Source organism: Danio aesculapii, chromosome 22 (assembly GCF_903798145.1).
Source record: "Danio aesculapii chromosome 22, fDanAes4.1, whole genome shotgun sequence".
Classification (NCBI taxonomy): Eukaryota; Metazoa; Chordata; class Actinopteri; order Cypriniformes; family Danionidae; genus Danio; species Danio aesculapii.
In genome coordinates, this window is record NC_079456.1 from 28,571,309 (window position 1) to 28,588,531 (window position 17,223).

The window sequence follows — 17,223 nt, forward strand, 5'->3', positions numbered from 1 at the left end:
AACATCCACTATGGTTTGAGACACCACTAAAAATGGCTGCTCCCTCAGTTAGTGCACTATTTAAGGGTATATGAGGTGATTTCAGAGACAGCCCAAGCCTGCTGAATTTAGCTTTAACCCTAATCAAACACACTCAAACAGCTATTCTAAAGCTGTTCACAATTACTTGCAAATGACTAACAGGTGACATAAATGGAACTGATACTTAAAGGGAGAGTTCACCCAAAAAAGACAATCTGTCATCATTTACTCCCCCTTGACTTGTTCCAAACTATTTTGTGTTGGTTGAACAAAAAGGATATTTTTGAAGAATGTTGTAACCATTGACATTCATAGTATTTGTTTTTCCTACCATGGAAGTGGATACCAACATTATTTAAGAGATCCTCCTTTTTGTGTACAAGAAGTGAAATTCAAACACGTTTGGAACAAGTAAACACCCACTGGACATTCCAGGGCTGAATTCGCACTGCGTTAACAATGCTCAAATCAGATTTTTGCATAGCTGTTCACATTGCTGTTAAAAATGTGGCCAGTATCAGATTTTCAGTGTGAACAGATCATGGTCCTAGACTGACCACTATGTACAGCACAAAATGTTTATTTAGGCCTATGTACACAATATGTGTATTGTATGAAGTGAATACAGCATGTTGTCAGATTATATTTAATATGATTATTTTACAGACAACTTTTGTGTTTTCTATGTTTTGCTTGTACTAAAGTGCATTTCAGTGTTTGAAATCTAAAATACATGTTTGGTGATTGAAAGCACTGATGAATTGTCATTTATGACAACCGCAGTGAGCATCTCTCTGACCACGGATGAAGTGAACTTATCAAAGGTTAATGAGCAGCCGCAGATTGAACTTTGAAGGCAGGGCTCACGCCTGGTTAATGTGTTATTATTCTTATTATATATGACATTTTATTATAGTGGTATTTTTAATGAACAATCCTTTTTTGGTTACAGGTTAATGGTTAATGACTAGCGTCAGTTGTCATTCAAAAAATATTCAAAATAAATAATTTTACTTATTTTTAATATATTATTATTTTACTTAGATTTATTGCTGTTTTACCACTGGGGGATAGAGGATGTTTACAGCATGAACCAGAACAGAATAATGATGTGTGTCGATAAAAATATGTAAAAGTCACAAGAATTCCTACATAAAAGGTCACACTGCGATCGGATTGTAAAACATCAGATCTGTATCTGATTTAATACCACATATGAAAGTGGCACAAATCAGACGTTCACACTGCAGGCAAATGTGGCCCAAATCAGATTTTTTGGCCCAGATGGGATTCAGATCTGTTTTTGTCTTGACAGTGTGAACAGCCCAAACCGCATGGAATCGCACTGTGAGTGAATTAAAAAAGAAATGGTCTGATGTAAAGGTGCAGGTTAAGAGGAGAACAGCGGCGCACCGTCAAAATGTGGACCAAACAGGTAGGGGAACAGGGGATGCTGAACTAACACCGTTTGAGAAGAGAGTTGCCTCAATTGTGGGGAACACACAATTTTATAGTTGATTTGAGTATTTTATCTTAAATGGTGTCCGAGTTAAATTAACTTTACAATTTTTACATTAAAAAATATTTTTTAAATATTATAAAATAAATAAAGAGCTCATTCTAAAAGCAGAGTCTTGTGCAATAAGCAGGATGTTTTTCTGAACATTTTGGTACTGGTTTTATTGTATAATTTCATATGGTTAAATTGTTTAATTCATTCGTATGGTTAATATTTTTTTTTAATCAAGAAATTAAGCCTTGTGCAACTTAAAGGGCACATATGTATGCCTATCTGACCTATTTTTGGCTCAAACTATAACAGGAGCAAAGAATTTAATTAGTTTGAAATCGAATGTCTAATGAATGTCAAACGTCATACTAACTTTACCGCAGTTCAACAGCATGGTATGGAAACCTTATGCACCTGCTAGACATGCAGATGATCCCGTCCCATACAGCTGGCATTGCATGTCTCAAAGATACTTTGTAGTGTGCAATTTAACACAATTGCCTCTATGAGTCGCCAATGGAAATAAAACAAACACACACAAGAAATGCACGTACACCAGACATGAAGTTGGCGTGGACAACCGCACATTCTCGCGTTAATTTCATCGTTAGTAAATCCAAACGTGGCGTGAAATCTGGCGTACGCAGCGTTGATACATGAAGCCCTAGATGTTTTGCAATGTGACCTCAGTGTGAATGGTTATGTAGGATTTCATGTGACTTTCACATAATCCTCAATCGGCATGAATCATCTTTCTGTGATGCACACATTGTCTACTCCTTAGCAGCATAGTAGAATAGCACACAGCAAGGGCGTAGGTTTGCACTTGACATTGGTGGGGACGAGTGAATCAAACACACACACAGATATATATATATATATTATATGCAATTATTTATTTAATTGCTATTAAATTATATTAATAATTAATCCTCTCTTTATACAGTTTATTAAGTTTTAGGCCTGTAGCCAGGGTGGTTCAGGTGGTTCAAAAGACCAAAAGATGTATTATTGCTATTATTCCTGAATTTTTCTTATTATTCAAATGGCCAAATTCTGACCAAGGAAAGTTGAATGTTCTGGCCAGTTTGTTATTTGCCTGTTTGCCCGTAGGCTTCAGTTTTTAAATTTAAAACAAATTTTAACAGTTTAAAAAAAAATGTAATGATAGATCATAATAAATTTGTTTTTTTTTTAAATAAGTATATTTTTATATTTTTTATAAAAAATGTTAATTATTTATAAAACTGTAATATAATATTTACAGTTTAAATGCACATTTGTAAATAAACACTTAAAATAGTAAAATAGTATGGTAAGCAATTTGACAGAATGGTTGAAAATATGTTTGGTACATCAAAAAGTGAGGTTATTATGATAACCATTCAACAAGCTAATCCAGCAAAAATTAGTTCTTAAAATGTCAGTGAAATGCAATATTTAAATAAAAGAATGAGGCGAATAACAGCAAAAAGGTTTAGTTTTTCTGAAAACAAATAAGCACCCCTTTGAATAAGCTGGCTACAGGCCTGATAGTGTAATGTTAAAAGAATGTTTATTAACTGATAAAAAGAGAGTTTAATAAAGACTTCCGCTTATTTTAGCCATCGTGCAAATGAAACATGTCTTATATATCAGTATTATGCCTATACACAGGCTGTATATTTTCTGACAAATTGTTTTAATTGAAATTGGGCATGCTACTCTGACAGATTACAAGAACTGACAGGGATCATATACTGTACTTTAGCTGTTTATTCTGCAGTTAGTTTTCAGGGCATATTATTCAGACTATATCAGTCTGCTATAACGATATACTGTGCGCTAAAGCCGAGGAAAACACGAGCATTAACGCCATTATCGTGATTGACTCATTCAGTAGCGAACTTGCGTTTATGTGACTTACACTTTCGTTTAAAAAAGCATCTTATGTCCACCTTTTCTGCTGCCACCATCCTCGCTTGTGTGTCACCCAACACACCTTATTCCTGCACGGGAAAAAAACAATCCACTGCTTCAGGCACTGCTTGCATCTAAAGGCAGCCACAGCCGCTCACATGATAGCAGGGAAAGGCACAGCCAATCAAAATGTCCATATGCGTTTTGGAGGCGGGAGGACTCAAGGTGAAGATGTCATAAAACCTGTATGTCTAGGTTAATGTTGACAGCTTGATTTTTTTTAAGTGTATGAAATTATTGGTGGGGACATTTCTATGGTCAGTGGATATTGGTGGGGACGCGTCAGTTCCGTCCACCCTAAACCTATGCCCCTTGCACACAGGGACAATATTTTACCACAAAAAGTTGGTTCATTTTTGCAAAATTGGTGCTTGTTATCCTATCATTACCCTTTAACCTTTTAAAAACTATAGTTCAGGGCGACACAGTGACTTAGTGGTTAGCATATAACTGAAAATAGCAACAGTTTGCGCCAAACACGTCTTGCGCCTTAATGCGTCGGGTGTATGATAGGCCTCTATATTTGCTTTTATTTTCTATTGCAAAACTTCTATTTCTCCATAAGTTAGATTCTTATTGTTATTTTTATTTTTTATTATTTTGTTAATTTAAAGGTCACAAGTGGTTGCGTAAGTGTTTCACTGCACACCATACTGTGTATGACTCTGTATATAACAAATTAAGTTTTGAATTTGAATTTGGATGATAAGTGACTTTTCCATTTTGGGTGAACTATCCCTTTAATTGCCTGGATTGCTATTGTAATAGCAGGATATTACCCACAAGAGTAAATGTGCACTGAACAATTACAATACTGATACCTTGCATTTGTGTTCTCAGGATGTAACAGAGATGGAGCTTCAGGGTCTCCAGCCCAACACCCCCTACACCGCTCAGATTCAGGCCATCTCTTACTGGGGTCAGAATCGGCTGAAGAGCAGCCGAGCTCACGTGTCCTTCACCACCACCAGCCAAAACTCTGCAAGTGAGCTACACTTTCACTTCTACAGGTTTAGAAAAATTATGTATATGTGCATTTGGAAAGATCAAATTATGAAAGCTTCTAATGAATAGTTATTCAGTCAGTTTTTGCTAAGTATAAATTGAAGAGGGTGTAAATGAAGGGGTGTCAGGAATAAAATATTTGCTCTCTTTAAAAGGTTTGACTCTGGCCTCCTCCTCGTAGCATGAATCAGTGGTGCCGCTGATAATTGCGGCACAGCAGAGCCATTAAAAACACAGAAAACCTCCTTTGGCACTGAGAGTGTTTTGTCAGAAATGTTGTCCTCTTACAGTGACTCTGATTTTGGCACGTGAGATTGTGAGGTTAACCTTTCCCAGAGGCAGCACATTTCAGCCCAGTATCAGCATACAGAGCTTATAGTCCAGCAGGACGGGGTTTGAAGGCCACGACCTGCTTTATTTTACTCTAAAGGACAGCTGTTAACCCGGGTCAAGTTCCTCACCTCTAGAAAGACACTCTCTGCTGTTTTGTTGTGATTTCTGGCTATTACATGGAGTTTATAAATCAGCAATTTTACAAACACTGATGCCAGAAACAAAGTGAAGAGATGTGCGCGATTGGAAAGCTCTGTGTTGGCTCTGTTTAGTTGTTTATCTGGGGCACAAATGGCATGCTGAAATCTTTTTCATTTTTGCTTTCCAATAATTTTTCCACTTTCCTACCCATTTCATGTCTTCAGTATTTTCCCTCTGGTTTTATCAACCCTCTGTTATTTCTCTTGAGGTCTCTGAAACACCACATCAGTTATAAACTATCTTGATATTCCCTTACAGTAATGTATTGCAGACATCCTAATGCCGGACCCAAGATTTAATTAGTCACACTTTATGAACGAGGATGAATTGTCATTGAAACAGAAACAAATATAATTCAAAACATCAGTAGTTGCTTTTTGTCATTTATTATAGGAATTCTTATCTCCTTATTCAGTGCAGTCTAACGTTGTGATATCTTTTTTCCCGATGTCAACTAAACACATAGCAAATACATTATTTTTAAACTTGATATTTGTTTCTTCTAAGCAGAGGCGATGTTTAACAAATACTTTTGCTTCTCAGATTACCCTTAGAATTAGATCATTAGAGATTTTTCAGATATTTCATCCTAGTCTCAAACTTTGCATGTGTTTGTCAAGATCAGAAAATAAAGCTTTCAATATGAACTCAAACATTTATCATAATAGTCCTCCAAGATCAAATTACCTGGCCAATGGCATCGACGTTGATTTTATAGTGCTGTTCTCTGTGCAGCAATTGTCTTTTGTCCATTTATGAAATGAGAAACATCTGTGATTTAAATGAAACTTGATTATTAGACCCCTGTTACATCTCCTGAGCTATGAAAGCAACCTTTGAAGTAAGGATCAAATGTCAAACATTTGCTAAACGCAGAAACATCGATTCACTGATACATAACATTTAATTAAAAGTGATGTTTATGCAAATTCACAAGACATTCACCTCAGCAAAATGGATGAATTGTTTGATTTGACTTTGAGTTGGAAGCCAAATTTCAAGTCATCTCTTCAAAGGAAATGCATTGCAATGCTATATACAATGTTGTTACATTTTGCATTTGGTCAATAACGTATTTCAAGGATCATTCTTTTTTGTTGTTTACAACATAGTATTAATGGTACAGTGCATCCGGAAAGTATTCATAGCACTTCACTTTTTCCACATTTTTTTATGTTACAGCCTTATTCAAAAATGGATTACATTAATTTATTTCCTCAAAATTCTACACACAATATCCCATAATGACAATTTGAAAAAGGATTTTTTTAAATTGTTGCAAATTAATTAAAAATAAAAAACCTGAAAAATCACATGTAAATAAGTATTTACAGCCTTTGCTCAATACTTTGTTGATGCACCTTTGGCAACAATTACAGCCTCAAGTCTTTTTGAATATGATGCCACAAGTTTGGCAAACCTGTCTTTGGGAATTCTTGCCCATTCCTCTTTGCAGTACCTCTCAAGCTCTATCAGGTTGGATGGGAAGCGACGATGTACAGCCATTTTCAGATCTCTCCATAGATGTTCAATAGGATTTAGGTCTGGGTTATGGCTGGGCCTCCAAGCACATGCACAGAGTTGTTGTGAACCCACTCCATTGATATTTTGGCGGTGTGCTTTGGGTCATTGTCCTGCTGGAAGATGAACCATCGCCCCAGTCTGAGGTCAAGAACACTCTGAAGCAGGTTTTCATTCAGGATGTCTCTGTACATTGCTGCATTCATCTTTCCCTCTATCCTGACTAGTCTTCCAGTTCCTGCTGCTGAAAAACATCCCCACAGCATGATGCTGCCACCACCATGCTTCACTGTAGGGATGGTATTAGCCTGGTGATGAGCGGTGCCTGGTTGTCTCCAAACGTAACGCCTGGAATTCACTCCAAAAAGTTCAATTTTACTCTCATCAGACTAGAGAATTTTGTTTCTTATGGTCTGAGAGTCCTTCAGATGCATTTTAACAGGCAGTGACTTCTGTCTGGCCACTCTACCATACAGGCCTGATTGGTGGATTGCAGCTTCCCTGACTAAGGTCCTTCTTCCCCAAACACTCATCTTAGATGGCCGGCCAGCTCTAGTAAGACTCCTGGCGGTTCCAAACATCGTCCACTTACAGATAATGGAGGCCACTGTGCTCATTGGAGCTTTTAGAGCAGCAGAAATTTCTCTGTAACCTTCCCCAGCCTTGTGCCTCGAGACAATCTTGTATTGGAGATCTACAGACAATTCCTTTGTCTTCATGCTTGGTTTGTGCTTTGACATGCACTGTCTACCCTGGGACCTAATATAGACAACTGTATGCCTTTTCAAATCATGTCCAATCAACTGAATTTACCACAGGTGAACTCTAATTAAGCTGCTGAAACATCTCAAGAATGATCAGTGAAAACAGTGTGTACCTGAGCTAAATTTAAAGCTGTAAATACTTACGTATATTATTAATAAATTTGCATCAATAAAAAAAATAATAAATAAAATAAAAATTTCACATTGTCATTATGATGTATTGTGTGTAGAATTTTGAGGAAATAAATTAATTTAATGCATTTTGGAATAAGGCTGTAACATAAAAATGTAGAAAAAGTGAAGTGCTATGAAAACTTTCCATATGCACTGTATGTCCCAAGACATTAGCAGACAGGTAGGACATTTATTGGACAGGGGTTCTGTGAAAATCGTGTGGAAAATTTGTTTGTAAACATCAAGAAATAAAAATTTGGTAAAGCTATTTTGCAACCTATCAGTGTCGAAATCTGTTTGTATATGCATTATTTTAATCAGAAAAAGTCACACAAAATGCATTGAATGAACAAAAGAGAAATCTAAATCAAATCAATATTTGGTGTGACCACCTTTTCCTTCAAAGCAGCAATTTATCAAGGTACACTTGCACACAGTTTTGAAGGAACTTGGCTGGCAGGTTGTTGCAAACATCTTGGAGAACTAACCACAGATGTTCTGTGGATGTACGCTTTCTCACATCTTTCTGGCTCTTCATGTAATCCCAGACATACTTGATGATGTTGAGATCGGGGCTCTGTGGGGGCCATGTCATCAAGTACTTCTTGTTCTTCTTCACGCTAAATATAATTCTTAATGACTTTGGCTGTATGTTTGGGGTTGTTGTCCGGCTGCAGAATAAATTCGGGGCAATCATACGCCTCCCTGATGATAGTGCATGATGGATTAGTATCTCCCTGCATTTCTCAGCATTGAGAACACCATTAATCATGACTGAATCTTCAACTCCATTTGCAGAAATGCAACCCCAAATGTTCAAGAAACCTCCACCATGCTCCACTGTTGCCTGCAGACACTCATTTTTGTACCGATTTCTATCTCTTGTAATGAACTGCCTTCTGCTACAGCCAAATATTTTAAATTTTAACTCATCTCTCCCGATCAACTGCTGCCATTTTTCTGCACCCCAGTTCTTATGTTTTCGAGCATACTTGAGTCGGTTGGCCTTGTTCCCTCTGCAGAGGTATGTCTTTTTGGCTGCAACTCATCCAAGAAGACCACTTCTGGCCAGACTTCTCTAGACAGTAGATGGGTCTACCTAGGTCCCACTGGTTTCTGCCAGTTCTGAGATGATGTCGCTTATGTTGCTGCACATCTTCCAATTTCAAAGGGTAATAAGCTTGATGTGTTTTTCATCTGCTGCAAGTTTCCTTGGCCGACCACTGCGTCCACCATCCTCAACGTTTCCCATCTCTTTGTGATTCTTCAAAAGAGCTTGAAACCCCAGTCTGCTTTGAAATCTTTGTCTGGGAGAAACCTTGTTCAACCACTACCATGTGTCTTTTTCTGTGCTCAGTCTTGCCATCTTTCACAACCTCACCTTGGTAGCCGAACTTGGCTGTTTCTTACCGTTTTAAGTTTCTGGGTTTCAACCTATGAATACATGACAATGAATGTGTTTACATGGACACCAATAATATGTATAATAATGGGTTTTGTAAAATATTTTAAGCACAATTTTGATGACAAGTGATGATCCACTTTAAATGTGGCTCTACTACTGTCTATCTCAGGGGTGCCCAAACTCGGTCCTGGAGAGCTAGTGTCCTGCAGATTTTAGCTCTAACTTGCCTCAATACACTTGCACTGATGTTTTTTAGAAAGCCTAGTAAGAGCTTGATTAGCTAGCCCAGGTGTGTCTGAAACAGTTGAAACTAAACTTTGCTGGACACCAGCCCTCCAGGACCAAGTGTGGACACCCCGGTCTATCGTATATTTTAATTTGCTCAAAATTAATATGAGTCAGACTGACAAGGAAAATAAACTAAGGATTCAAAATGGTGACATCTGGTGAAGATTAAATTAGCTAGTGTAGTACTGGTTTAGGTTTTAGCATTTCTGAACCAACCTAAATACACGTACAGTAGGTGAAAACAGGTAATTGCTTTAAGGGGACCACTGCAGGTCACCAAAATGTAACCAAAAGATTGTTTTTGGTCAGCTGAAAAAGAAGTTTAGGAAAAAACTTTCAAATAACAAATATTTGGCAAATATAAATAAATCTGCTCTTTCATTCTAGCGTTCTCCAATGGAGAGTTCTCCAATGAGCTTCCCATTTCCCACTCGTCTCCAAGTGTCCTGAGGCTGGAAGCGGCCGCACCTCATTATCACGACAACCAGCTGCAGGTCAAGGTCTTCTGGAAGAGCCGAGTCCAAGGCAAGTGAAGCCACTTTCTTTAGCATCGTACAGCGTATGAGGCAAAGTGGTATTACTGGGGTCATTCAAAGTTTACATCTCAGCGAAAATTGTTTCCCAACAAAAAACACACATGACTTCACACTGGTCACGCAAAGCGAATCTGTTTGTTGACAATCCATCGGATCCATGTGTGTGTCCTCAAACAAGGCACTGCCAGAGCAACAGCATGACTAAAGATTTATGGAAGAATGTTACCAAAGATAAATATTATGAATCCCGCATAAAAAAGACAATCTCGCAGGGATGCCCTCTCTAGACTCTTTCCAACAGATTATTCACAATCTGCTTAGTAACTGTGTTCCAGAAATGCACATTTGGCGGCCTTCAAAGGGAAGATTCTATCGAAACCACAAGCGCCCATAAATACAGGGTGTTGATTTACTGTTATCTCCTGGAAAGAAAGGCACAAAGAGTGATTTAATAATGCCGGTACGAGTGTGAAATCAAAAACAGATGATGGGGGATGGCGACCTGAAGCGGCTACGAAAAAAGATGTCATGTTGCTTGTGTACAGAACAGGAAACTAGCTGGAGAATTAAAATATGGTCGTAATGCTTCTGCGGACACAACAATGAGGACAGTAGAAAATGTAACCTGCAACATTACGTCTTGTGTTTTCTTGCAGAAAGCCAGAAGGACTCCAGTTCATATATTTTGAGATGGTATCCTGAAGTTTGTTCCCATAATGTGACGAAAGATGAGAAAACGGCGACAGTTCAGGTGTGTCTCCTTGATTTTAAGACTTTTTTACAGGGGCCATTGTCTTAAATTAAAAAAAAAATTATATTGATATAAAATGTGTCTAAACGTGACTATAAAATATTACCATCAGTAAAATACTTCAATTTAATATTTAAATTTACATTATTGTTATTGAAAAATATTGTGATATGCTTAGATAATACAAAAAATAAAATGGGGAAAACCTAGAGCTTAAAGCATGGTGTCCACGGGGTCTTAAAAAGTCTTAAAAGATGATAAATCCTGTTACAAGTTTAAGATGTTTAAGTAGATGCTGTAACGTTTAGGTGAGACAGGTGTAATGTGTGTGGCAGATCAAGCATGAAGCAGGAATCAATTCTCCATTTAAGCTTTTTCTACTCAATGGTTTAAACAATATGTAACAATAATAAATGGAAAAAAGAAATAAACACTTATAATTATTCTCCTTAAACAAAAACAATGAGTGTAAGCCAAATCAAGGAAATTAACAAAACAAAACAATCCTTAAATCTAAAGTCTGAACTAGGCGACAAAAATAAATAATGAAACTAAAAACCAAGATGTTCAGTGTACATGACACCCAAACTAAACTAATTATACTACAAAACTCAAAATTACACAGACGGCAAAACACTCAAACTAATCTAACAAAAGTCCATCTAAACCAAAACAAACCTAAAAAGACGGTCACAGGCTCAGCTTAGAATCACACAACAACTATCAGTTTATTTTACTTAAAGCCAACGAAGTTTAACACGTAAACTCAAATTACCACAGTTAACTGAGATAATAAATCACTACACAGCCTAAGCATGTCAAAAACAAATTGCGTGGAGCACAAAAGGTACACCTGGCAGAGCGCACACCACACACTGGTCTGTCGGGGCTTTAAATGCTTGCGGCTCATCTAGGGATTGGTGGAACCGACACCGTCATAATGATGATGGACAGATGAACAAATAAGAAAGAGTTTAGTAAGAAGTGGAGAGGGTGAGAAAAATAAATACACAAAGAAAAAAAAAAATAACATCAAACATAACAAATTCATTTAGAGAAATGTAAGGCCCTTAAAAAGTGTTAAAAAGTCTTAAATGCTATTTTACAAGGTATTACATTTTCTATCAGTATGCTAAAGTTTGCCTGAATTTAATCTTTGAATATTGGGATGTGTAGTTTTTCGGAAATCGATAAAATCCTGCTAGATTTGACTTTATGCTGCTTTGCTTACTTGAGTAAACCAGGGAAACACGGTTATTCCTGCTTTTCTAGAGGTGCCACCTGCTGGATTAGCATTTTTATTCAGTATATAAATAGTGTTTTAGTTTACAAATATTAAGTAAATATACTGTTTAACTGATTTAACTTGATTTCTGTTTAACTGAGAGAATATTTTTTTAAACACATTTCTAAACATAATAGTTTTAATAACTCATTTCTTTTTTTTTTTTTTTTTTTTTCAAATCTTTTATTAACATTTTGGTCAATAAAACATCAATTTCAAAAGTATTTGAAAAACAGAGACAAATTATCTTTGCTCCAACAGAGCCCCCCACCCCACTGCACCATTTCTATACAATGTTATGCCTATTTTTAATCTGTTTTACATCATGTCATAATATATACATGCATACAATACAAGTAGATAAAAGTTACAGTTTATGTTCACTCATCTATTGTACATATATACACACACAACAAGTCACAATAGGCTTAGCAAATGTAAAATAAACGAAATAAAATAATTTAGATATAAAATAACATGATGGGAAGGAAACAAAAATGTGAGAAACAAATAAACAACTGTCAAACTGAAAATATTAAGTTTGGATCCATTTGTTTTATATATGTCAGCACTGGCTGCCAAATAAGATAAAATATTTAACTGCAACCTTTGGTGGAGTACCGAATCTTCTCCATTTTAAGATGGTACATAAAGTCCCTAATATAATGATTAAAAGTTGGAGGAAATTTGTTCTTCCATTTGAGAAGTATAAGCAGTCCAGCAATTAATGTTGAAAAAGAAATCATACTTTTTATATTATTGTCTAAACTGGGATCTGTGATTAAACCAAATATTCCTATAATAGGGCAAGGGCGATCGCAAAGTAAGAGAGGATGTTTGCCGATCGCAAAGTGAAGGGAGGGTGAAGTGAAGTGAAGGCTCTAGCCACCGGGCCACCCCCCTGTACACGGCCCTGACTCAAATGGACCATCAAAATAAAGTGTTACCAACTATTCAACACTTATTATCCTTGTAGTATGAAGCAGAGTGTGTGGTGTGGCACACAGCAGTGTAGCTTTTATCATGTTGCCATTGATTGGAGATCTTCTGCTCAGACGATACATTTTAAGGATCTGTTATAATGCTGCTTTGCAGAGTCCAATAAATTGCATGACATAAGCATCTTTGGTATTTCCCTGTTTTCTATATAAAACAAAACATGACATCATTAGAATAAAAACACACAGGACATGGTCCATTAAAATTTTAAAACATTAAAAAGCGTATTTTCTGCATTTAAACTTTTTTGAAACATTTGCAATAATGCACAGTTTAGCAAAACATATTAACACTGTTCTAGTAGATTTCAAAATGCAGATTTGGTATAAACATTACTTTAATATCATTCAGTTAAGTTTAATTTATACAATTAAAAGCATATTAGACATCAAATAAAATTACAATCTCTTTAAGAGTAATACGCTTAAGCAGGTAGCACACCGGAAGCTCCGCTCGGTGCCGTGACACGGCGCGCACATGACAGTTAAAAGTATCACACACCAGACGCGGACATTCGCATGATATTTAACAAGAAACTAATCAGATGGCGCTCTGTGGCGCGGCAGAGAAATGAACAGTGTCCTTAGTCGTGGCTGGGCGCCGCGGACAGCCACCAACTTGCGGTGCCGGTGTGTGTGCCCTAATAGAAATCTGTGTGTAGAATTCTGAAATGTATGGTGCTGCGTGGCGCTACGCAACACGCTGCAGCGATTGCGGCGCTTCTGGTGTGCGACCTGCTTTAAGTGTCCTCCTATACTTCAGTTCATGGTAGGAATGCACCAATCCCGATACTTGCATCGGACATCGGTCCGATATCGCATATTTTTGTTGGTTCGGGTAGCGGCCAGCTAGTACCAATCCAAATCCGATCTTGCGCATGCTCTATGTTCTGTGTAATTTATAAGTCAACAAAAGCCATGAAGGTCTCCTATGATAAGGCACTAGAAAGTTGTCATGTAGGCCTACTATATGCCAAATGTACTGAAGCCATTCTATAGTTTAATGTGAAGTACAGATGTCAAGTGGTTAAATTCATGTTCAGTTCAGCGCTTCTCTCCACTGCGCCTGTCAATCACTCTCTATTCATTCACAATTAAAACTGCGTGTCGCGTTCATGACAACACAAAAAACTTTCTCCAAGACTATTTGTTCCTGTTAATATAAATAATCAGTGGAGAAATGTATTTAGTTTAGCATTAAATGGGTTAATTTTTACCTGCAACAAGGAGTTCATTGCTGTTTCTAAATCATGTTGTGCTGTGACTGTTAGATCAGCAGATCGCATTCGCAACACTGGAGTAGAGTATAGTTCGTAAAGCCTGGCTCATTGTGATCAAAGTTGATTAAATTAACAAAAGTGACGCTGATGAGCGCAATATGGATTGTCATTAACTGAAAATGATTTAGCTAATATTATGGAACTTCTATGTTAAGCTGCTTTGACACAATATGCATTGTAAAAGCGCTATAGAAATAAAGAATTGAATGTACTTTATCCCTAGTAATGGACCTTCCTAACATGGAAGGTTGTGACTGACTAATCAGAATCAAGTATTCCAAAAAGCCATGCAATAAATCATTTTAACAGTCCTTTTGTATCTCTCTCCCCATGGTGATTTCTTCATGATGAAATGGCTGGGAATAAAGTTTTTATGAAATATAATAAAATAGAAATAGCACAGAAAAAAAGGGTTTGAATCATGTCTTCTCACATTTCAGATCGTAATAGTGAAGAGATGATGTCACTGCCAAACCTGTGCGTGACCCTCGAATGTATCCTCAGTGTGGTGTTCGTGCATCTGATTTCTTTATGCAGCTGAATAGTGGAGCAGATAATGGCAGCGCAGTATCTGTCATCACTGACTCTGGACACAATAGAAACGTGCAACCGAGTCTCAGTGTGATTATCATTATGATACAGATGGGTGAAGCACTTATCTGGGTCGTTTTCCAGAGCCTTCAGTGTGGTTTTCATTTACTCTTTCATTTCATTCTCAACAGAAAAGATATGTAACGTAGCGTGTAATAACTCTGTGCTGTTTTCTGCTTTTTTAAGGGAACACATTTTGTTATTACTGGCCTGCTTTTTGCCTGTAAGTACCGTGTGGCAGTGAAGCCCATTACAGAGCAGAGGTCAGAGGTCACGACTTCGGTTACCACCCCACTTTGTTTATCGCTGATGGGGAGACGGAAAAAACCTGCTGCCTGTGCCAGAGAGGGTAAGATGACATCTAGCACATCCAGACAGATTTATTGTGATCTAAATTACAGACAAATGATTACGTCCAGATTTTATTCATACTAATAATCTTCTATGTGAAATCTTCTATGTGAAGCTGCTATAATCTTCTATGTGAAGCTGCGCTATACAAATGCGCTATACAAATAAAGATGAATTGAATTTAATTGGACTAATTACACTTTCAGAAATAAAGGTTTGCAAGCTGTCACTGGGGTGGTACATATTTAGGTACATATTTGTACTTAAAGGGTATATATTTGTACCTCAAAGGTATATATTACTGCCTAAAAATTTCAAGTACACTTTTGTACTTTTTAGGTACTAATATGTACCCTTGAGGTATTAATAAGGACCCTATAGGTACAAATATGCACCTTACAAAAAGGTAGCACCCCATTAACAGCTCTTGTACCTTTATTTCTGAGAGTGTAGATCAGTTGGTCAGTCAGTCAATTATATTCTCATTACTGTGTCTGAATATTTTACTTATGAAATTGTTTATCATGATTTGAGCCTGTTGAAACTAGCATAAATTAAACACTTTCAATGATGAATGAACAATATTTATTTTTTTAAAAATAAAGTAAATTGTGAGATTTAATTATAGATGTGGGAAAAAGGATCTTTAAAATGCACCATGTGAAAATGTCAATTATTGGATTAAAAAGGCAATTTTTTAATGAAAAGTTGTTGTCGTTGGTTTGCAAACTCGTAAGTAAAATTATAATTAATGAGTCACATTTATGAGAAAAATAGATGAGACTTTACAATAAGGGCAATGCAGTGGCACAGTAGATAGTACTGTCCCCTCACAGCAAGAAGGTCGCTGGTTCGAGCCTCGGCTGGGTCAATTGGCGTTTCTGTGTGGAGTTTGCATGTTCTCCCTGCGTTCGAGTGGGTTTCCTTTGGGTGCTCCGGTTTCCCCCATAGTCCAAAGACATGTGGTACAGGTTAATTGGGTAGGCCAAATTGTCCATAGTGTGTGTGAATAAGTGTGTTTGTGCTTCCCAGTGATGGGTTGCAGCTGGAAGGGCATCCGCTGCATAAAACAAATGCTGGATGAATTGGTGGTTCATTCCACTGTGGCGACCCCAGATTAATAAAGGGACTAAGCCGAAAAGAAAATGAATGAATGAATGAACTTTACAATAAGGTTCCATTAGGTAATGCTAAATGTATTAACGTTAAAGGTGTGGTCCACTACGATATTATATTTTAAACTTTAGTTGATGTGTAATGTAGCTGTGTGAACATAAACAACATCTCTGAATATAATATGCTCAAAGTTCAATGCAAAGGGAGACATTGGCTTTTACAGAGTTAGCTTAGCTAAGCATACAGTGAACGAACTTTGGGGACTACAAAAAATACATCCTGGTTAGTGAGATCACTTCAGGCTATGCACATTCACCACATGCATACACCATGCGCAGCAACAGGGCGTGGCCAGAAGCGCTGTAATGTTATAGCAGAGAAAGCTAAAATGTCGTCCAAATGCTGCTTTTCCATAGAGCTTCTTCTGTTTCTGTATTTAGGCTTCCACAGGACACGACACAAAGAGAGAAGTGCTTACAATTAATTTTAATTATCTTCAAGAGAATTATAATAAAGATATAGCTAACCTTTGACAAAGGAGAGCTTCCAGAATCTCTCCCAGTTCAGTGCTGGATTTGGTTAAAGCTCTTTCAACCAACGAAGATGTGGATTGTGAGCCACAACCTGTAAGTCTTTTTATTTGTTAAAACTGATCTTTTACATGCACAGTTTCTAGCGTTAACAGTATGTTGTAGCGAGGCCGTAAACAAAGATGTAAACAATGGGAAATGCTGTTTGGCACCGCCAACAGTTTAACTACAAATTCATATTTTTTAGTCAAACTGCTGTAAACAGCCACAATCTTCAGCAGCGCTGCAGTGTCTCTCTATGTGGCTGCTTTCCGTGCACTATACATCTCAAATAACAAACTCGCAAAAGATATGTGAACATTTCATATTACGTACACATGCTTATTCCGAATATACGTGAAAGATGATTGTCAGATTTTATTTTAGAAAGCAGGAATGAGGTTTAGCAGTGTGCTCTTCGTTTTCTGTCTGATCTAACAGCTACTCTGACTGACTGTTTACTAGGGGTGTCACGAGATCTCGTCTCACAAGATTTCTCGTCGAGGTGAAAAGTTGTCCCGTTAGTTGAGATGTTATCATTATGGAGCGTGGGGGTGAAATAAGC

General features: G+C 37.2%; 1 protein-coding gene across 1 annotated transcript in view; it reads left to right on the plus strand.

The window, feature by feature from the left end:
* The window catches only part of anos1b (anosmin 1b), a 189,199-nt gene that overhangs the window by 161,093 nt on the left and 10,883 nt on the right, over nt 1-17,223 (plus strand). Inside the window, exons 8-11 of the mRNA XM_056447647.1 lie at nt 4,331-4,475; nt 9,569-9,706; nt 10,374-10,468; nt 14,809-14,971. Coding sequence (XP_056303622.1) covers nt 4,331-4,475; nt 9,569-9,706; nt 10,374-10,468; nt 14,809-14,971 — 541 coding nt within the window. The remainder of the gene's footprint in view (nt 1-4,330; nt 4,476-9,568; nt 9,707-10,373; nt 10,469-14,808; nt 14,972-17,223) is intronic.